The sequence below is a fragment of the Neovison vison genome, chromosome 2 (assembly GCF_020171115.1).
Source record: "Neovison vison isolate M4711 chromosome 2, ASM_NN_V1, whole genome shotgun sequence".
NCBI lineage: Eukaryota > Metazoa > Chordata > Mammalia > Carnivora > Mustelidae > Neogale > Neogale vison.
Genome location: NC_058092.1, coordinates 182,875,140 through 182,898,106, shown reverse-complemented (window position 1 = coordinate 182,898,106; position 22,967 = coordinate 182,875,140). Strand labels below are relative to the sequence as shown.

The window sequence follows — 22,967 nt, the reverse complement described above, 5'->3', positions numbered from 1 at the left end:
ACCATACTCTTAAGTCTTTGTTTCTGTTTAGGTTCCGGCACCAGAACAGGCTGAAAAGGGTGGTGTGAGCAATATCACAGAAGCCAAGCTAATAGTTTTCCTGACCTCTGTTTTTATTAAGGTAATTTAGAATTTAATTATGTGGGCTAGCAAATACTAAGATGAAGTGTAAAATAATGTTAGAATGCAAGGAACTTAAGGCCTAGCATAATCCTTGTTCATCAAGAGGACTGAAGCCTGATTGCTTTTGTTCTATTTTGGGAACATTATCTAAGATGTAATTTCTTATAATGGCATTTTGGGTTTCCGTTTAAGGTAATTTTTTGTAACATCAGATAATTCTGATTGTGTCAACATAAGGTTGCTTCAGTGCGTTTGGGGATTGGAAACTTCAGTGTAAGGGATAGCAGAAAGTGTAATGTATTTCTTTGTGCTTTTTCTTTGCTCCTATGGCAGCATTGTTCCAGTGGCATGCAAACCATTATACTGTCATTAATCTACAGAAATCAAGAGAGCAATGTTTGAGAACATCATTAAGGCTCAGAAAATATGGATACAGATTTAGAGCAAATTTAGAAATTTTATTTACTCCTTACAACAAGATGATCTATTATAAAAATTAATTGGGCACATTATGTAAACATTTAATTTAATAAATTTAGTAAAGCTTAAATAACAAAAATCAGGATTTTCATTTTCATTGTGTTTCTTTTCTGTTTAGGCTGGATGTAAACCCTCTGATATTGGTATCATTGCACCCTACAGGCAGCAATTAAAGATCATCAATGATTTATTGTTCCATTCTTCTGTCAGGATGGTTGAAGTTAACACTGTAGACAAATACCAAGGAAGAGACAAAAGTATCATTCTGGTATCTTTTGTTAGAAGTAATAAGGATGGACCTGTGAGTTCATTGTATTTTCTGCTGATTTGTTTGGGACATTTTTTTCTTTGCTTTTTTTTAGGTTGTGGTAAAAACTCTATGTAATATAAAATTGAAAATCATCACTGTTTTTTAAGTACACAGTTCAGTGGCATTAAGTATATGCACAGCGTTGTGCAGCAGATCTCTGATATTTTTTCATTTTGCAAAACCAAATCTCTATACCTATGTGTAACCACTGTCCAGTTCTGTGTCCCTCCAGGCCTTTGCAATCACCAATCTGCTGTCTCTGAATTTGACTATTACAGTCATCTCATATTAGTGGAATTACACAGTATTTGTCCTTTTGTATTTTTTTAAAGATTTTATTTATTTGAGATGACAGAGAGAGTGTGCTTGAGCACAAGTATTGGGGAGGGGCATAAGGAGAGGGAGAAGCAAACTCCCCACTGAGCAGGGAGCCCAATGTGGGGCTCGATCCCAGGACCCCACGATCATGACCTGAGCCTAAGGCAGATGCTTAACTGACTGAGCCACCCAGGTGCCCCAGTATTTTTCCTTTTGTGATTGGCTTATTTCATACAGCACGTTATATTATATTGTTGTATATGTTGTATTATGTTATATATGTTATGTATCAGAATTTTGTTATATTATGTATCAGAATTCTGTTCCCTCTTAAGGCTGAATAAGATTCCGTTACATGTTTATGGCATAGTTTGTTTATTCATCAGTGGGCATTTGGGTTGCTTCCACCTTTTGGCTGTTGTGTTAGGGACATTTTAAACAGAGAAGCTTTCTTAGATATACTTTTATTTTATATATAATTCCAGGGTGGTTTATTTTTGCATGTTTACCTCTTTTTCATTCATTTTTCTTGATTATGTGATACCTTCATATGGTTCTAAAGATAGAATAAGAAGTCTTGGGGCGCCTGGGTGGCTCAGTGGTTTAAGCCTCTGCCTTCAGCTCAGGTCATGATCTCAGGGTCCTGAGATCGAGCCCCGCGTCGGGCTCTCTGCTCAGCAGGGAGCCTGCTTCCCCCTTCTCTCTCTCTGCCTGCCTCTCTGCCTACTTGTGATCTCTATCAAATAAATAAAAAATCATTTAAAAAAAAAAAAAAAGAATAAGAAGTCTTTCTACCCAGTAACTCTTCTACTCAATTCTTACCCTCACAGATAATCACAGTTTGGTGTTTTTTATTTTTTAATTTTAATTCCAGTATAATTAATATACATGTTACATAAGTTTCAGGTATAAGATATAATGATTAAAAAATTCTGTACTTTACTCAGTGCTTATCATAAGTGTACTTTAAATCCCCTTGACCAATGTCACGCCCATACACTGTCCCCCACCAACTTCCCTCTGGTAACCATCAATTTGTTCTCTATAGTTAGAGTCCATTTTTTGGTTTGTCTTTTTTCTTTGTTCATTCGCTTTGTTTCTTAAATTCCACATGAGTGAAATTATGTGGTATTTGTCTTTCTTTGACTTATTTCACCTAGCATTATACCCTTTAGATCCATCCATGTTGTTGCAAATGGCAAGATTTCATTCTTTCTTAAGTCTCAGTATTATCCCAATTTATATATATATATACATATATATGTATATATATACACACACCCCTATGTACATAATATACATAATATACATGTATATATATATATACGTAATATACATAATATATATGTGTGTGTGTATATATATACACACACACACACCCCTAGGAAGAATCTTCTTTATCTGTTCCTCTGTGGTTGGACACTTGGGCTGCTTCCATAATTTGGCTATTGTAAATAATGCTGCACTAAACATAGGGGTGTGTACATCCTTTGAATTAATGTTTTCGTATTCCTTGGGTAAATGCCTGGTAGTGGAATTACTGGATCATATGGTAATTCTATTTTTAATTTTTTGAGGAATCTCCATACTGTTTCCCACAGTGGCTGCACCAGTTTGCATTCCCCCCACAATGCATGAGGGGTCCTTTTTCTCCACATCTTTGTCAACTCTTGTTTCTTATATTTTTTATTTTAGCCATTCTAATAGATGTGAGATGATTGATAGCTCATTGTGGCTTTGATTTGCATTTCCTTGATGATTAATGATTTTTCTCATGTATGTCATCTTTGAAGAAATGTCTTTTCATGTCTTCTCCCCATTGTTTAATTGGATTATTTGGGGTTTTTTGGTTTTGGGTTGGAGTAGTATGCAATTTGTGGGGTTTTTTGGGTAACTTATAATTCCTATCCTTTAAACATATACAAACAGATATGAATCAGTATTCATATTTCCCTTTTTTCTTAATAGCTTGAAGATCTTTCCCTGTCAATATACAGAAAGAGACTTCATTGTGTTCTTACAGTTGCATAGTTTTCTGTTGTACATATGTGTCATGGTATATTTAACCACTTCCCTGAGTCTAAGGGTATTACACGTTTTTATTACTGTTACCAATAATGCTACAGTGAGTGGAGATTGCTTCATTTCCTTAAATTATTGTTCAGAAATTACATCCCAGGTAGAATATTTGGAAGTTGGCATTATGGGCAAGTTTTTCCAACTGTCCAAAGAATTTTAAATGTGCAATGAATCCTTTTTGGAATATATGCTTAAAGTAGGGAAATAGTTCATAACAAACTGTGTTCTTTGCCAGAACAAACTTAAATGTATAAGAAAACTCAAATAATTGAAAATTATTTATTTCAGCTTGGTGAACTCCTGAAAGATTGGCGACGTCTTAATGTTGCTATAACCAGAGCCAAACATAAACTGATTCTTCTGGGATGTGTGCCCTCACTGAACCGCTATCCTCCTTTGGGAAAGTTACTTCATCATCTAAACTCAGAAAAATTAATATCCTTTTTGTTTTGTATATGGTCATATCTGTGCCATTGTGAGTACTTTATTTATGTACTTATATAAATTAAAACTTAATGTTTTGTGTTTTCCATGGGCACATTTCAAAGACCTGATTCTATAAAGGGAAAAGGGAAAATAATTCACGGAAAAACTTTAAGCAAAAAGTGAAATAATGAAGCTGTTAGAAAAGGATATTTTTGAAGTGAGAAAGAAGAAGAAAAGAGACTTGATTTGCTGCCCTAGGAGGAGGGTACGTTTCCTAGAACACATCTAGGGAAAGTGGTTACCCCTTCTGGTTCTTCTCACCCTAATTTATAACCCCCCGCCTTTTTTTAAAGCTAAGACAAAGCATTAAAATTTTTTAAAAATTAAGAGAATTTTAAAAATGGAGAATTATTCCTTGTCATAATTGTAGATTATGATTAAAATAAATTATCTTTAAGAAATTATATGAAGGTCTTAGGCTAAGATATATAAACCTTATTAAGTATGTTATTATCCATAGAATGTCACAAAAATTTTTCAGTGGTCCTGTAAACCAAATTACAAAATGTTAAATAATATCATAAATGTTTTTGTGCAATACCATTTTTTGTAAAGTATATCTTCCTTAATTGTTTTACATCATGGATCTTCCATCAGAGGAACATGAAAGTCTTTGTCATGTATTGGGCGATTTTCAAAGAAGATAAAGCACTATTTTTCTTGATTTCTTATACTGGCCTATGAGATCTCCTCTAAATATTACCTGTTATTTGCAGTTTGGATATGCTGTAATGCAGTGCCTGGTTAGATTGTGAAGATCACTTTTATCCTAAGGGTATGAAATGGTATAAATGTACTTTGTTGAGAGTTCCAGTTTATTGTTTTATTTATTTTTGGGGGCTATAATCTTATTAAAGCTCTATCACTGTGTAAAACTTAACACACTATTAATTTTTTCACTTATAGGTGTACCCAAAACTGAAAAGTCTAAGTTTTGTAGGTACCTTCAGTGTGTTTTTGTGTGACGGGGGTAGAGAGAGTTTGATAAATTTTTACCAGCTTTAATGATAGATTAACTTTTGGATCTGAGAAACTTAAAGTCTAAAATTTCAATCCTGATTTGATTTTGTAGATTTTTATCATATTTTCTTTATTTAAGAGATTAGGTGAAAAAAGAGTTGATTTGTGTTTATCACTTAAGCACAATCTTGTGATATTAACACAGGTGTGATTCTTTTCTGTGTTTCAAGGTCTGTGATCAAAAGGCCATTTTACTGGGTTTTTTTCCCCAACTGTTGCTTTTTTGGTAAAACGTACATTTTCACTTTAAACCTAGGCTTTTAAATTATTACTTATAAATGGATTCTTTCCACTTAATTTCTTTTTTTTTTAAAGATTTTATTTATTTATTTAAGAGAGAGTGAGTGAGAGAGCACATGAGCAGAGGGAGAGGAAGAGGGATAAGCAGACTTCCCTGCTGAGCAGGGAGCCCGATGGGGGCTTGATCCCAGAACCCTGGGATCATGACCTGAGTTTAAAGGCAGATGCTTAACCAACTGAGCCACGCAGGCACCCCTTCAATTAATTTCTGATTACTCTTTCTCACTTATTTTTAGTATTCAGGATTCTGCTGATTTTTATATAAAAGAAAATAATTCTTTGAGTTTTGTTTGCTGAATTGATGACAAATTAAAAAGGCATATCCTTATTTTCACCTATTGTTCAAATGCTCCCTTTGTTTTGAGACACTACTCAATTTTCTCAATTTTTTTGAATAAAGTATTTTTGTAGGGCGCCTGGGTGGCTCAGTGGGTTAAGCCTCTGCCTTCGGCTCAGGTCATGATCTTAGGGTCCTAGGATCGAGTCCCACATTGGGCTCTCTGTTCAGCGGGGAGCCTGCTTCCCCCCAACCTCTGCCTGCCTCTCTGCCTACTTGTGATCGCTCTCTGTCAAATAAATAAATAAAATCTTTAAAAAAAAAAGATATTTTTGTAAATCAGAATTACCTCAAAGTGCTTAGTTAAGTGACAAATTTTAACCTCAGTTTATCAATCTTTGGTTGGAGTATGGATATCTCTTTGTCTCAAAGTTGTTTTTTCCTTTTTAAAAATGAATGTGAAATATGTCAAAATTGTTTCTACCTCATGTTTTAAAAAAATTACTTGCAGTTTTTTATTAAATAAATTGTTTTCTACTATTAGGTCTTAGTGTGTCAGTTATTAATTTTGAATAATTAAGTTCGGGGCTGTCTAGTAGTAAAAAGTCAAATATTGATAATGTTCTAAATCTGTATCTAAGTAATATTATACTATCATAAAAATGGAAATCATTATTTTGTCAGAAAAAAAACAGGAAAAGCTTTTTGGAGAAGGTAGCATCTTAAAGTCTGGTAAAGACTGGGTACAATTACATAAATTGCATAAATTCTAATGGAGGAATAGACAAGTCTAGACAGAGGGTATAACAAGTGGGACTCCCTGTACAGGGAGTAGCCTAGTTATAAGAAATATACAAGGAAGTATTAGAGACCATGGATTACAAACCATGGTTCCCCAACCTGTTACTGGCACATGAAAGCAATTTTAATAGGTTGCAACAGGTTTTGTTTTGTGGACTAGAGTGGAAAATAGGAGGGTGTATCACATATAAAAAATACACAAAAGTAGAATAAAATAAGTGAATTCCTATACACCCATCATCATACTCAGTAGGTAGAAGATTTTGCTGCAATTGTTTTCAACATCCTTTCTTTTTTTTCCTTTTGCTGACATGTTTTAAAGCAAATTTTAGATATCATTTAATTTCACCTTTATATTTCAGTATGTAACGAGCTTTTAAAAAATAATATTTTTGTTATGTGATGATACTAGTAAGTTTAAAAACCTAGATTGTTGGCTTTAGTAAATCCAGGGCTCAGTATAGATTAATATTCTACTTTAACCCTATTCATTTAGTTTAAACAATAGATACTAAATTCCAATTCTAATTCCAAACAGAATTGGAATTTAGTATCCAGCAAATGTATATTTTGGAATTTAAAAATATCCACCTCAACAGTAGAATTTATTTGCTTTCTTGCTTGCTTTATTTATTTATTTAGCTTGCTTGCTTTAAATAAAACTTGTTTATTACTGAATTAAATTTCTTTCCTACCTATTACCTATGAAGGTAATTTCTTCAAAGGTATTTTCTACCTATTACCTACCTAATTTCTTTCCTTCCTGTTACCTATGAAGTCACTGGGAGAAAAGCAATCTAGGAAATAAAACTCTTTTCCTCTGTTCTCATGATTCTATAAAGTTAGTATGTACTTTATTTGCTTTTTTAAATGCACATAGAATATAAATACTTCCTTTTTTACCCATCATTTGGAGAGAAGAAAAATGAACAAGTCAGTCATATTTCAGTGCTTAATAGTAAGATGGAGGGGGTTAGACTTGCAATGAGTTTTAGACTCCTAAACACTAAAAACCTTTATTTTGAGATTATGAAAATTGGTGCTACTTTTGTATTGGTTCAGATTCTGGTTCTGTCACGTAGTTTTTCTGAAGTTATTTAACCTTTAAGAAGTTAGTTTAACCTGCAAAGTGCAGACAATTCCATCCTCATGGGGTGGTTTTGCAAAGGAAGACTTTGGCCTAGGAACTGATGTAGAGTTATATGCTCACTGATACCAAAGGGGTATGGAAGATCAGTGATGAAAAGATAATGGGAGGAGTGTCTGGGTGGTTCACTGGGTTGAGCCTCTGCCTTCAGCCTGGGTCATGATCTCAGGGTCCTGGGACAGAAACTGGTGTCGGGCTCTCTGCTTGGCGGAGAGCCTGCTTCCCCCTCTTTCTCTGCCTGCTCCTCTGCCTACTTGTGATCTCTTTCTCTGTCAAATAAATAAATAAAATCCTTAAAAATAAAAAACAAAAAAAAGGAAGGATAATGGGATAGTTAGCTATACTTGTAGAAAAAATGATATTTGATCCTGTTCCATACCATTCACTAAAATAAATTCTGGGTGCAATAATAGGCCTAAATATGAAAGATAAAGCTTTGTAACTTCTTTTTTTTTTTTTCTTAAGATTTTATTTACTACCCCTGAAACAAATAATATGTGTTAATTAAATAAAAAAATTTAAAAAAGATTTTATTTACCTATTTTTAGAGAGAGAGAGAGAGAGAGAGAGCATGAGGTGGGGGAGGGGCAGAGGGTGAGGGAAAGGGAGAGAATCTCCAGCAGAATTCCTGCTGAGCATGGAACCCAGCAACAGGGTGCTCCATCTCATGGAGATCATGACCTGAGCCAAAATCAAGAGTTGGGACGCTCAACCCTACTGAGCCATCCAGGAGCCTACTAGCACATAAATTTTAAAAAAGGCATACCTTGTTTTCAGTTACTCTATTCTTTTTTTAAAATTTTTTAAAAAATTTATTCATTTGAGAGATAGAGAAAGCACAAGCAGGGGGAGAGGCAGAGGGAGAAGCAAGTTCCCCACTGAGCAGGGAACCCGACGTGGACTCCATCCCAGGACCCTGAGATCATGACCTGAGCTGAAGGCAGATGCTTAGCTGACTGAGCCACCCAGGTGCCCCTATTCTTAATTATATGTTCTAGTGTCTCTCTTGGTCATTGGCATAAGGATATATGTACACTGGGGCACCTGGGTAGCTCAGTGGGTTAAGCCTCTGCCTTCGGCTAGGTCATGATCTCAGGGTCCTAGGATTGAGTCCCACATTGGGCTCTCTGCTCAGCAAGGAATCTGCTTTTCCCTCTCCCACTGCCCCTGCTTGTGTTCCCTCTCTCACTGTGTCTCTCTCTGTCAAATACATAAATAAATAAAATCTTTAAAAAAAAAAAAAAAAGGCAAGGAAATGATTCTCAAGCCAGAATGGTATTTACCTCAAGGGGGATGGTGAATGGTGGCTAGGGGCAGTTCTCAGGGAGGATGGCTCTGCCTGTGCTCAGTTGATCTGATGGTGGTTACTTAGCTGTTCACTTTATAATGATTCTTTAAACTGTATGTAGAGAGCAAGATGGAGTCACTTATGTCAAACAGGAGCCTCTGTCAAGCAATGATGCAAGCACTTAAGGGTACTGCATTAATCAGATTATCTACCAAGACCAACAACAGCTGACGGTCCCCCAGAACTGATAACAAGCGGAAGCAGAGGAGCTCTGTAGGGTCCCAAGACTGATTAATCCTTTTTTAAAAAGGGAAGATCCTTTTTCTTTTAACAGGTCAGCAGGTTTATTCTTTTTTTTTTTTAATTTTTAAATTTTAATTTTTTTATTATGTTCAGCTAGCCAAAATCATTAGTTAAAAAGGGAGGATTTTTTAGCAAACTGTCAGACTCCTCAACATCCTGTATGTCTGACTCCTTAACAAAAGACTGGGGCTCCTGGGTGGCTCAGTCTGCTAAGTGTCTCCCTTCAGCTCAGGTCATGATCTCAGGGTCCTGGGATCCAGTCCTACATCAGGCTCCCTGCTCAGTGGGGAGTCTCCTCTGCCTCTCCCCTGGCTTGTGTGCATTCTCTCTCCCTTTTTATCATTCAAATAAATAAATCTTTAAAAAAAAAGAAAGAAAGAAAGGCAGCTGCTGGGGCGCCTGGCTGGCTCGGCCGGTTTAAGCAGGTGCCTTCAGCTTGAGTCATGATCCCAGTGTCCTGGAGTCCAGCCCAGAGTGGTGCTCCCTGCTCAGTGGGGAACCCTTCTCCCTCTCCCTCTGCCTCCCACTCCCCCGTTTGTGTGATTGCTCTCTCTCTCTGTCAAATAAATAAATAAAATCTTAAAAAGGCAGCTGCTGCTGACAGGCTCTCCTTGATTGATCTCGGAACAGAACTGAGATCCTTCACTGCTGGAGCTTAATAAGCAGTAAGTGCCTAGAGGTGACCCTGAGGAGACCTAGGCTTTATCTCAACTGTGCACCCACAGACTGACTTCTTGTTTGGTTCCTTAACTTCCTAGTCCCTGTTATCTTTTGTTGTGTGACTTGTGTTCTGCTTTGTGTGTCTAGGAAGAAGCCAAGTTAATCACGTGGTGAAATGTCATTGAGTTTGAAATCCTTAACTTGCTTTATGACTGAATAAAGCTGACATTGAGGAAAGACGCAGCTTGTGTGTGCAGCTTCATAGCCTGCTCATTACAGTTTGTTTTATACTTTTCTCTCCATGTGTGATTATCTCACAGTAATGGAAATTGTTAAAACCAAAAGAGGTAAAGAAACATGAAACTATTCTAGCCAAGGTGATGAGAAAAACAGCCCCATTTTCATGACGTATCTCCGTCTTTCTAGCTCAGCCACCGTCTTAACAATTGCTAATCTAACTACGGAATAGCTTACTCTTCCCAAACTGCTAGAGCTTAACCTAGTGTCATCTGACCACGAGAGGTTTTTTTCCTTCCCTGAATGAGAAAAAATTGGCTTTATCTCTACACGTCTGTCCCTTGATGAGTGCGGCCCTTCCCGCGGCCGTCGTATTTAACGGTTTAAATGTCGTGATTGAACAGCCTAGTTTTAAATTCTTTGCTCCTAAGACCTCGTGAGGCGGGAAGGGAAGCGGTCAGGTGTCTCAGATGAACCCCGCCGCCGCGTGGATGAAAACGTTTGCACGTGGCTCGTACCCCTTGGCAAAGCCGCTGGCGCAGCCCCTTGGTGAGAGGTCGGTGGTCCGACCAGGGCCCGGCCTCCGGCTCAGAACACTCGCGGTCTCCTTCGCGCTCCTCTTCCTCCTTCTTCCGGTCGGGCTGGACGCGAGGAGGCCGGGCGAGGGCGGGCTTGTCCCCTGCGGGTTGCAGGCCCCGTGGCTCCGCGCTCCACTCGCCGCGCCGGGGGACCTCCCGGGCGTCCTCCGGCCGCCGGGAGCGCTGTGGGCCGCGGCGGGCCTGCTGGTAGACGCCGTGGCGGCCGCCGCCCGCCTGAAGGGAGCTGTTGGCGGGGCCCACGGCGTCCCCGCCCGAGATCGCGCCACCGACGCCATGGGTAAGGGGAGCTGACCGAGAGCGGACGCCGGGCTCTTGGTCGGAGGCTGAAGGCCGAGGCCGGGAGAGGCAGACTGGTGGTGGTGGGCACCGAGGCCCCGGGTCGCAACTCGGGCCCGAACCGGGGTCTGGGGCTGGGCGGGGGCAGCGGGGGACTAGGGGGCGCCCGGGGTCGCCATGGCAACGCGCTGCCGCCCCCCGGTCTTTCTGGTTCCTGCCAGGGTTCTAGGGCCTAATGGCCGAGGGCTTGTGGTCTGACGGCTTCCTAGGGGCGAAGACACGGCTGGCTGGGGGGCAGCTCCCGGGTCGGTGGAACAGTCGGGGACGGGCGATGACTTTTCAGGTTTGGGGGTGGCGGAGGGAAGACGCGTCTCAGGTTTTGGCCTGGGTGCCCGACTCCGAGGGCGGGAGAGGTGCAGCGATGTCGCGCAGGACCCCGGGTGAGCCCTCCGCGGGGGTCCTGGGGCGCCCTGAGCCTTTTCGGCAGCCTTGCTGAGGGGAGGAAGGGAGGCTGGGAGGGGGGCTCCAGGCCGGGGCGAGATGCAGGGACTGGCCCTTGGCCTTGTTGGGGTTGCGACCAGCGGGACGTGTCTGCTAGCCCGGGCAGGGCGCGGCCGGCGTGTAAACGCTTCTGGGGCGAGGGTTCCCCCAGCACGGACTCGCCTCGGAGCTGCTGCAGATGCGCCCTTTGTCTCCTTGTCGCATCGCAAGTCACGGATCGTAATGGGGCACTGTGAAAAATGAGGATTGGTACAGATTATGAAACATCAAGTGTTTCCCCCCCCCCCGAAAAAAAGAGGGAATCATACCAAGTTGCAGATTTGAAGTCATGATGTGTGTGCAAATTTTTCACCACCTAGCTTGGTCATAGCGATTGTGGCTGTTTGCATTTTTAGTTGCTTAGGATGCCGCGTCAGGCTTTGCCCTTAGGTATCAGTTCAGAACTCGAATACTAGATTATTGGGACCCCTGGACTTTTGTTCAGTGAAGGAAAACCAGACACTTGGTTCACTTGGACTAGTAAATTTGCCAGAGATTATGAAACGTTAAACGAAGTGCTTCATTTTGTCATCTGTGTTTGCTGAAAATATTCCTGCCAGTCACTGTGGGAAAGAAAAAAAAATAGCTTTTTGTGATTTGAGAATATCAGTTACAAATCATTTTTTTAAAAGTGCATCTATTAACTTAGTTTTTGACCGAATCAGCTGTGTGTAAGGGCAAGGAACTTAAATGTGAAACAGGGCTGCTTTTATTTTTTCTGGGAAAATAAAGGAGTTATGCAATACAGAATTACAGTTGCAATGAATACAAGATGGAAAGGGTTAAAATGAGTGAAAGAATCGAATGGCTTTTCCTGTATTCCCTAATTTTTGTGTTTTAACCCATTATGTTTATGGATGATATTGTAATCTTGGAATTGTAACCACCTTTTATTGCCAGTTTATTCTGAACATTTTTTTTTTTGCCTTGAGATTCATCCTTCGACCATGCCTACTGTCCACCTTTTGCATGAGATTCTTAAATATGTTGCTTTATTATTCCAATTTTATCTCCACAAAAACGTTATTAAAAATTTTTTTAAAAAACAAAACAAAACAAAAACTTGTTCTCTCTGAAGACGTACCACAAAAGTAAAATAAATACTAGAAAATAACCAAGTTACAAGATCTTGAGAATAATTCATAAACTTTGTCTGGGGTGGGAATGGTAGTGTTCTGTGGTACCTGTGAGAGAGAGATGAAGAGAAGTTACCTAGGGGTGTGGATTAGTAAGGGAGACTTAATTTGTCAACCAAGGAAAAACAAACCATTGTTGTTTTTATAGGGGAATGAAAGGGTTTCTGTATTTTTCAATGTCATGTCTTGCAAATGATGTTGGACTCCTTTCTTGTGCTTTCAGCTACAAAAGACCCCACAGCTGTAGAGAGAGCAAACTTGTTAAACATGGCTAAATTGAGTATCAAAGGACTCATTGAATCTGCTCTAAGCTTTGGCCGCACTTTGGATTCTGACTATCCCCCCTTGCAGCAGTTCTTTGTTGTTATGGAACATTGTCTGAAACACGGTCTTAAAGGTATCATGAGATTTTAAAGAACTAATTAAGTTTAGAATCCCACCACTTCCATCTTAGACGTCTTTGAATTGTCGAGGCCCTAATTATTGTTACTTTACATTTAAAAATACTGGGTGGGTTGGCTTGGGGAGAGAAGAGCCTACTGCTTTGTTTTATAATCAGTTGCTTTCACAAAACGCCTAGTTAGTGTTTTTTAAAAACATTTGATTTTTTTTTTTTCTCAATGTACTCTGAACTGATTTCTATTTCCTAGGACAGTTGTAGAGTTATTTAAAAAATTTTAAGCTTAGGGGCGCCTGGGTGGCTCAGTGGGTTAAGCCGCTGCCTTTGGCTCGGGTATGATCTCAGGGTCCTGGGATCGAGTCCCGCATCGGGCTCTCTGCTCAGCCCTGCTTCCTCCCCTCTCTCTCTGCCTGCCTCTCTGCCTACTTGTGATCTCTGTCTGTCAAATAAATAAATAAAAATCTTTAAAAAAAAAAAAAATTTAAGCTTAATGATTCCAATATGAAATCTTATTAGTAGTTTGAACCCTATTGAACAAATACATTAAAATAATTATTGAAATATAAACCTCCTTGGCCCCCTGGAATGTATCTAGAAAAATTGTCTTTTGGATTAGATTATTGTAGAAATGTAAGTTCTCCCTGGAAATGATGATAATATTGATGATAATAATATGATAATAAATGATAATATTCTACATAGTTGACACTGATTTATCGTTACATGTAAAATTAGACTTCGGTATTTAATGTACATTGTATAATTGTTCTTTTACTTATCATAAAAACAGTTGTTGGTAGTTTTGGATCAACTGTGCAGAGGGCTATGTAAGAGTTTATATTAAAGTGACTATTCTAAAGCTAAAAGAAGCTTGTTTCCTTGTGGGTATACTAGGAAACTGGGTAATTGGGAAGGCCTAGAAGTTCTGACTAAGGTACATGGAATTAGGGGTAAATGTAAACAGCACAAAAGGAGATTTACATAAACATGGTTTTATTAAAGTGTTCTTCAAATTTTAATAAAATGTACTGCCAAAAGATCCTTGGCATCAAAATTTGAGAAACCCTATGTGATATTATTAAAATATTCATTTCTTTTTTATTTAAATTTTGAGATATAATTAACATATTAGTTTCAGGTACACAACATAATTTGATATTTTTATGTATGGCGAAATGATCAGCACAGGAAGTGTAGTTGATATCCATCACCATACATAGTTAAAAAATTTGGGGGGCGGGGGCACTTGGGTAGCTCAGTTGGTTAAGCCTCTGCCTTCTGCTCAGGTCATGGTCTCAGGGTGCAGGGATCGAGCCCTGCATCAGGCTCTCTGCTCGGCGGGGGGGCCTGCTTCCCCCTCTCTCTCTGCCTGCCTCTCTGTCTACTTGTGATCTCTCTCTCTCTCTCTGTCAAATAAATAAATAAAATCTTAAAGTTTTTTTCTTATGATGAACTTTTAAGATTTACTCTTAGTAACTCAAATATACAACAGTATTTTTTTTTTAATTTTTAAAGATTTATTTATTTATTTATTTGGCAGAGAGAGAGAGAGACAGACACAGAACACAAGCAGGGGGAGTAGGAGAGGGAGAAGCATGCTTCCTGCTGAGCAGGGGGCTCCATGCGGGGCTCCATGCGGGGCTCCATGCGGGGACTGTGGGATCATAACCTGAGCCGAAGGCAGCTGCTTAACGACTGAGCCACCCAGTTGCCCCCATACAACAGTATTATCACCTGTAGTCATCATGCTGTATATTACATCCTTACAACTTACTTATTTTATAACTGGAAGTTTATACCTTTTGACCACCTTTACCCATTTCCTCTACCTGCATCCTTTGCCTCTGCTGACCATTAATCTTTCTGTTTTTGTTTGGCTTTTGTTTTACTTTTTTAGATTCCACTATTTTTTTAATTGAAGACAAAGTAATTTTTTAAAAAATTATATAAATAGTAAAATCTCTTTTTGTACATGACTCAAACAACATAGAAGCACCTAGAGCAAAAACTATATCTTTCATTCTCTTCCATTTATCTCCCTAAAGGGAATCCTTGTCATTCTTCTGGCTCTTTTCTGTTTTTATTTTTTTTTTCCTTTTACTCTGCATAGAATTATGCTATAAGTATTATTATTTTGTGACTTTGTTTTTGTGTGTGTGTGTGTATTTTTTTTTAAAGATTATTTATTTATTTATTTGACAGACAGAGATCACAAGTAGGCAGAGAGGCAGGCAGAGAGAGAGGAAGGGAAGCAGGCTCCCTGTAGAGCAGAGAGCCCGATGCGGGGGCTCGATCCCAAAACCCTGAGATCATGACCTGAGCTGAAGGCAGAGGCTTAACCCACTGAGCCACCCAGGTGCCCCTTGTGACTTTTTTTTTTTTTTTTAAACAAAGATGATATATGATTTGGAGAGCTTTCCATTTACATAGAGTTCTTTATCACATTTTTATTTATTTATTTAAAAGATTTTTATTTATTTGACAGAGAGACAGCACAAGTAAGCAGAGTGGCAGGCAGAGGGAGAGAGAGAAGCAGCTCTCCGCTGAGCCGGGAGCCTGATGTGGGGCTCCATCCCAGGACCATGGAATCATGACCTGAGCCAAAGGTGGAGGCTCAAGCACTGAGCCACCCAGGCGCCCCACATTTTTAATGGCTCTATAAAATTTCATAGCATATGTATACCAAAACTTACTTAACTGCTCTCCTCTTAATATACTCTTAGGTTGTTTCCTATTTTTTACTATTAAAATTGTGGTGTTAGAACATCTCTGTGTGTATGTGTTTGTATAGTTGTTCTTTAGGATAAGGTTCCTAGGAGTAGAATTCCTGGGTCAAAGGATATAGGTAAATGGCTTCTATGAAGGGTTTGTGGATTTATCAGACATCAATGGATGTTAGTGTTTGTTTCCCCACATTTTTGCCCACTCTTGATATTACAGGTTTTTGCTTCTTTCAGTACATCAGAAACTCACCAGTCTGATCTGACAACCTTTAGCGTTTTTTTTGGTTTTGTTTTAGTTTTAGTTTTTTTAATTTTTAATTTTAATTTTTTTAACACCTTGAATTTTAATTTGCTTTTCTTTTCTTTTCTTTTTTTTTTTAAAGATTTTATTTATTTGTTTGACAGAGAGATAGAGAGCACAAGCAGGCAGAGCGGCAGGCCGAGGGAGAGAAAGAAGCAGGCTCTCCACTGAGCAAGGAGCCCAATGCAGGATTCGCGATCCCAGGATCCTGGGATCATGACCTGATCTGAAGGCAGCTGCTTAATGGACTGAGCCACCCAGGCATCCCAAATTTTAATTTGCTTTTTGAAAAACTTTTAATCTTTGTTTTCTCTTGGGTTGCAGAAACGGAATTTGCTAAATGATGGCCAAATAAAGTTTAAGCTCTTCTCTGAATTTATTTCCTTTACTTCACAAAATACCATAAGGCATGTCCTAACAGTCCTATCATAGGCTTGTCTTAATGAATCCTTGTGAAGCTACTTTGTTTTGATTGATCCCCCTCCCCCACCCAGCAAAGAAAAATTGCCTGTCTTGGTGATTGTCCTTGGGTGGTACATATGATAGGGGCCCTTGATCTGCAGGAGATCTGGTCAATATTAAGAAAGAAATATATAGTGATTTATGGTATTATGTTGCCCGATTCTCAGAATAAAATAAGTCACAATTTTTCATGTTAAAAATAACTTTTTATTTGTCCTTGACTTATTTAATTAACTGATAAAGATTAACCTGCTAGGGCTGCCAGCCTTTTTGTTTTGGTACTGGTAAAGAATAAGGCCAGTTGTTTTTTTACTTTAATTACCTGCCTGCATATTTCTGATAAGGAAGAATGGCCAAGATGCATATTTATTTTCTTTCTTTTTCTCTTTCTTCTTTGCATATTTCTGATAAGGAAAAATAGCAGGATCCTGATGAACAGGTCCCTGATCAACAGTGCTGTGTAGTGATAAGAGAGGAAAGTCTCTGAGCAATTGTATTTTAAGTTAGAAATGTTGAAACTAAATATTTAAAAATAAATTATTACAGTTTTATATGTTGGAGTTGTATGCATTACATATACTTTTTTTTTCCAGTAAGAAAATCATTTTTGAGTTATAACAAAACTATCTGGGGCCCCTTGGAATTGGTGGAAAAGCTGTACCCGGAAGCAGAGGAAATAGGAGCCAGTGTCCGGGATTTACCTGGTCTTAAGTAAGTAAGCTTATTACTTGTTCATTTTTTTTTTTAAGATTTTATTTATTTATTTGACAGAGATCACAAATAGGCAGAGAGGCAGGCAGAGGTGGGGGAAACAGGCTCCCTGCTGAGCAGAGAGCCCGATGTGGGGCTTGATCCCAGGACCCTAGGATCATGACCTGAGCAGAAGGCAGAGGCTTTAACCCACTGAGCCACCCAGGCACCCTTACTTGTTCATTTCTAACTGCAAAAGTGTATTTACTGTTCCTTAAAAGTACCTCACACTCTATTATCTTCTCTCAGCCTGAAGTAGTCTTCCTCCATTCTTTCCTAGTAGAATTCTGTTCTTTGTGGCTCAGTTAATATTTCATTTCCTTTATGAGATTTCTTAGTCCCTTCAGTAAGAATTAGCTGCTTTTTCTTTTATACCCTATAGCTATATTCACTCCGTCACTTCAATTCTACATTATATTGCAGGAAACTGCAGGTCCCTTTAAGATAGGATGTATCAATTATGCATTTCTGTTTCCTGAGTGTTAAGCTAGTTTGCAGTAGTAAGCTAGCTGGCAGCCCGTAACTCTTTGTTGAAGACTGATTTAGACTAACTCCAGGGCAAAGGCTCAGGAGATTTGAATTCTCAGATAAGCCATTTATATATATGGGGCTTGTGCAAATTACTTTTCTTTCTCTGAAAATTGGGACCTATAGTGTCACCTGTCCATTTCACTAGAAAAATCTATGCAAAATATTGTAAGAGCTGAATAAAGGTATAAGGTGTTGTTAAGGCTAAGTTCTTATGTTTTCCTTTAGTTTATCTTAATTCTTGTGAATGAGATGACCTTTTTTTTTCTTAGCATTTTCTGTCAGATTACCAGTTCGCTTTCTCTTAGCTTTATAATTGAGAGTTTTGCATTTTTTTTTGAAAGATTTTTTGTTTTGGTTATAGAGAGAGTGAGCAAGAGAAGAAGGGGAGGGGCAGAGGGAGAAGCAGACTCCCGCCCCTGAGCAGGGAGCCTGATATACTGACCACAGGACCCTGGGATCATGACCTGAGCTGAAGGCAAATGTTTAACTGAGCCACCCAGGTGCCTGAGGGTTTTACATGTTGTAAGGAATACCGTAGTGTTTTCTGGCTGTTAACACAACATCCAAATATTTCCAGGTTGTATTTAATTGAATGATAAAAGTAAACAGCTACTAGTAAGCACTGTCTCAGGGTAATAAAATAATTGATTTACATGAATTATCTTATTTAGTGTTTACACCAGTCTTACAGGGTAGAGATTATTATAATAATTGCATAGATGTAAAAAATAAAGGTCAGAGGAGTTAACAGTTACTAAGTGGCAGAGCCAGGATTCAAACCCAGTTTTTAAATTTTATTTTATTTATTATTATTATTTTTGTAAGTAATCTCTCCGCTTACTGTGGGGCTTAAACTCCTGATGCTGAGATCAAGAATTGCATGCTTGACTGAGTGAGCCAACCATGTTCCTTAAATCTAGTTTTTAGAGTTAAATATCAAGTGATATTCACGGTTGATGTTTCTTATAATAGTATATTGGGTGTAGTGATTTTTAGCAAAGATAGAAGAAAAAGGGAATTATAACTCTCAGAGAAATATAAGAAGGGACACCTGGCTGACTTGGTCGGTGGAGCATGTGACTTTTTAATCTCTGAGTTGTGAGTTCAAGCCCCACGTTGGGTGTAGAGATTACTTGAAAAATAAAACCTTAAATTCGCAAATGACATATCAGATAAAGGGCTAGTATCCAAAATCTATAAAGAACTTATCAAACTCAATACCCAAAGAACAAAGAATCCAGTCAAGAAATGGTCAGAGGACAGGAACAGACATTTCTGCAAAGACATCCAAATGGCCAACAGACACATGAAAAAATGCTCCACATCACTCAGCATCAGGGAAATACAATTAAAAACCACAGTGAGATACCACCTCATACCAGCCAGAATGGCTAAAATTAACAAGTCAGGAAATGACAGATTTTGATGAGGATGCAAAGAAAGGGGAACTTTCCTACACTGTTAGTGGGAATGCAAGCTGGTGCAGCCACTCTGGAAAACAGTATGGAGGTTCCTCAAAAAGTTGAAAATAAAGCTACCCTCTGACCCAGCAATTGCACTACTATGTATTTACCCTAAACATACAAATGTAGTGACCCGAAGGGGCATGTGCACCTGAATGTTTATAGCAGCAATGTCCACAGTAGCCAAACTATGGAAAGAGCCTAGATGTCCATCAACAGATGAATGGATAAAGAAGAGTTGGTACACACACAAACACAGGAATACTATGCAGCCATCAAAAGAAACGAAATCTTGCCATTTGCAATGACCTGGGTGGAACTAGAGGGTATTATGCTGAGCAAAATGAGTCAATCAGAGAAAGACAATTATCATATGAACTTACTGATATGAGGAATTTGAGAGTCAGGGCTGGAAGTGTGAGGGGTAGGGAAGGGAAAAACAAAACAAGATGGGTTTGGAAGAGAGACAAATCATAAGAGACTCTTAATCTCAGGAAACAAACTGAGGGTTCCGGGGGGCAGGGGCAGGGAGGGATAGGGTGGCTGGGTTATAGACACTGGGGAGGGTATGTGCTGTGGTGAGTGCTGTGAATTGTGTAAGCCTGGCGATTCACAGACCTGTACCTCTGGGGCAAGTAATACATTATACTTTAATAAAAAATAAAAAATAAAAATCTTAAACAGAAATGTAAGATTTGGTCATTTTAATATGAAAAATACACGTTCATATTATTTTTAAAAAGCCTTACTCTTGTGGCGCCTGGGTGGCTCAGTGGGTTAAGCCTCTGCCTTTGGCTCAGGACATGATCTCAGGGTCCTGGGATCAAGCCCTGCATGGGGCTCTCTGCTCAGCAGAGAGCCTGCTACCCCCTTCTCTCTCTCTCTGCCTACTTGTGATCTGTTTGTCAAATAAATAAATAAAATCTTAAAAAATAAAAGGCTAACTCTTCAAAAGTTATGTTTTCTGACGAATGGTATTCATTCAGCTGCTAAACCATAGAAGCTCAGTAGCTGTTAGTGAAGATTAACTTACCTCCCACACTACATGCCAAAACGTTCTTTGTATAAGAAAACATAAAAGTGTGAATGATATCCTTCTCTTTGAAAAACCGTACGTATTTTGTAAAATCTGATTTTACTTTTAGTAAATGATAGTACTTGGTTAAGAAGTATGGGATTGAGTTTTTTAAGGACAACCTCATAGAGAAACATTTGAAAAATAACACGCAGCCTGGTGATTTCTCTCTTTTTGATTACCAGCTCGGTGCCCTTCTAGCTTTATAATCTTTTTTAAAAATTTGTTATGATTTTTAAAATTCAGATATAATGTCACTTTTCGAAGGCATTATACTGCCTTGTTTGATGCATTTTTCATATCCGCATTTAAAAAAAAATTTTTTTTTCTTTAAGTAACCTCCACTCCCAGTATGGATCTTGAACTCACAACCTGGAGAATAAAAACCACATGCTCTACTGACTGAGCCAGTCAGACACCTCTTGTATATTCATCCTGAGATGGTTAAGCCCATTCAGTCAAAATATTTTTGTAGAGATAATCCTTGGTATTTAGAGAGTCATTGCTTCCAAGGCATAAAATGGTACTTCTATGTCCTGTATGTGCAAATTTACCTTAGAGACCAAAATAGCTCCCAGGGGTTGGATTGCATGCTCAAGCAGCTGGCTTAAAAAACTGTAGAAACAAACAAAAGAACCCCAAACACCTGTAGAAACAGACAAAACCATGGTAAATTGCAGTTTTCCTTTATTAATATGAACCTTGGCAGAGATAAAATATGTAATCTGTTACAATATATGGACTGGGCTTGTCCTTTTTTTTTTTTTAAGATTTTATTTATTTATTTATTTATTTATTTATTTGACAGAGATCACAAGTAAGCAGAGGCAGGCAGAGAGAGAAGGGGAAGCAGGCTCCCTGCTGAGCAGAGAGCCTGATGCGGGACTCTATCCCTGGACCCTGGGATCATGACCTGCACCGAAAGCAGAGGCTTTAACCCACTGAGTCACCCAGGTGCCCCTGGACTGGGCCTGTCTTCTGACTAACTGGTTTTGCTTTTTAGGACCCCACTAGGTCGTGCAAGAGCATGGCTTCGATTAGCCCTCATGCAAAAAAAAATGGCTGATTACCTGCGTTGCTTAATTATTCAGAGGGATCTCTTAAGGTTAGTACCATTAAATCATTTTCATTTCCATTTTAAAAATTTCATTTGTATCCTGTTTTCCAAAAAGAATTAAAGATGTAGTTTAGAAGCATACATAAAATACAATAAGATGGAATTAAAAGAGCAACATGAGGGAGAAAATCATGTAGGGACATAATATAGATCATGAATTTGCTTAAAAACTGAATACCATAAGCTTTGCATTGACCAGTAGGAGAATAATTTGTTTATATGTTATATTTCTAAGCTCTTTTTTTTTTTTTAAGATTTTATTTATTTGAATGAGAGAGAGAAAGAGAGACAGTGAGAGAGTGTAAAAGGGGAGAAGGTCTGAGGGAGAAGCAGACTCCATGGAGCTGGGAGCCCAATGCAGGACTTGATCCTGGGACTCTGGGATCATGACTTGAGCCGATGGCAGTGGCTTAACCAACTGAGCCACCCAGGTTCCCAACAGATTTTAGAACCTGAATGTCTAAACTGTTGCTTTGGCCGTATTGTGGGCACTTTTTAAACTATCCGTTTAAATTGAAGGTCAGTGGGCGCCTGGGTGGCTCAGTGGGTTAAGCCGCTGCCTTCGGCTCAGGTCATGATCTCAGGGTCCTGGGATCGAGTCCCGCATCGGGCTCTCTGCTCAGCAGGGAGCTTGCTTCCTCCTCTCTCTCTCTCTCTCTGCCTGTCTCTCTGCCTACTTGTGATCTCTCTCTGTCAAATAAATAAATAAAATCTTTAAAATAAATAAATAAATAAATAAATAAATAAATAAATTGAAGGTCAGTGAGTGCTGGCAGTTAAGTGTCACAGTGAAGATGACTGGAAAACATTAATTTGTTAGTTGACATCATGCTGAAGTTGATGGGAAGTCGAGTTTATAAATAGTCTAGTCTATGCACTGATCTAGAAATCTGCTCAATTACAAGAATAGCTCTCATCATAGGGACCATTCATTGATTACCTTTGAAACTTTTTATTTAGCATAGAATGGATTCATCCTTTTGAAAAATGTAAATGTAATACTGAGCATAGCTCTGATAACACCCTCATTGAAACTTCTGTTTTCAGTATTAACTTCTTGAATAAATTGTAAATAAATAGATATTATAAATAAGTAGATAGGCAGATGTTTAAGACAGACTTTCAAAGTATGGTAATCAGGTGTTAGAGAAAGTGGCCCATAGCAGTCTCTCTGTTTGCCCTTGTTCTCTTGGAGTGCCTGTCTGATGTTCTGGAGAATCTGGTTATTATGACTGTGGTTGTACATCTTGGTTTTCCCATTGTTAAATGAGAATGACCATACATTAAGCACCAGCAGTTTCTCAGTAATATTTTGAAGCTCAATTAAAGTGACTAAACAGTACATGGGACTTCTTGAGGAAGGCATGAGACAGTGATAATTAGTTCTATGAATACATAATTGTCAAGTCTTCTCTGTTTCTTTCCTAAGTCTCTCGTTTAAACATTTTTTTAGAATATAGATATCCATAAGTATCCTTAAGTGATGATTATTAAGAATACTTGGACTATACATATCAACGACACTGATTTGAACATGGGCTTTGGAATGTTTCATATATTCATTCCCTACCTTAGTCTTCATCCCAAGATTCTTAATAAATCCTAGAATTAAAAAGTCAACTCTAATAAAAAGTTTTATAATCAAATCAGTAACAGTTACTGTGTCTTCTGAGAGTCCCAGATAGTCTAGGCCTCAGTGATGTCTCTTTTTCTTTTGATCTATATCTCTTTGCTTCTCTTTTCTTTCTCTCAAAATTCCTTTTCC

At 38.6% G+C, this 22,967-nt stretch overlaps 2 protein-coding genes across 12 annotated transcripts in view; both read left to right on the top strand.

The window, feature by feature from the left end:
* The window catches only part of DNA2 (DNA replication helicase/nuclease 2), a 56,537-nt gene extending 51,364 nt beyond the window's left edge, over window positions 1-5,173 (top strand). For all 4 annotated transcript variants that reach the window (XM_044239645.1, XM_044239644.1, XM_044239643.1 and 1 more), the window contains 4 exons: window positions 32-121; window positions 722-904; window positions 3,599-3,745; window positions 4,375-5,173. In XM_044239645.1, coding sequence (XP_044095580.1) covers window positions 32-121; window positions 722-904; window positions 3,599-3,745; window positions 4,375-4,443 — 489 coding nt within the window. In that variant the 3' untranslated portion in view covers window positions 4,444-5,173. The remainder of the gene's footprint in view (window positions 1-31; window positions 122-721; window positions 905-3,598; window positions 3,746-4,374) is intronic.
* A 5,126-nt stretch (window positions 5,174-10,299) lies between these two features.
* Window positions 10,300-22,967, top strand: part of RUFY2 (RUN and FYVE domain containing 2) — a 56,433-nt gene continuing 43,765 nt past the window's right edge. For 6 of the 8 annotated variants that reach the window (XM_044239632.1, XM_044239631.1, XM_044239633.1 and 3 more), the window contains exons 1-4: window positions 11,021-11,144; window positions 12,604-12,777; window positions 16,860-16,977; window positions 21,089-21,190. In XM_044239632.1, coding sequence (XP_044095567.1) covers window positions 11,036-11,144; window positions 12,604-12,777; window positions 16,860-16,977; window positions 21,089-21,190 — 503 coding nt within the window. In that variant the 5' untranslated portion in view covers window positions 11,021-11,035. Of the gene's footprint in view, window positions 10,706-11,020; window positions 11,145-12,603; window positions 12,778-16,859; window positions 16,978-21,088; window positions 21,191-22,967 lie in introns of those variants that run through there. The other 2 variants (XM_044239630.1, XM_044239637.1) reach the window with 2 other exon arrangements.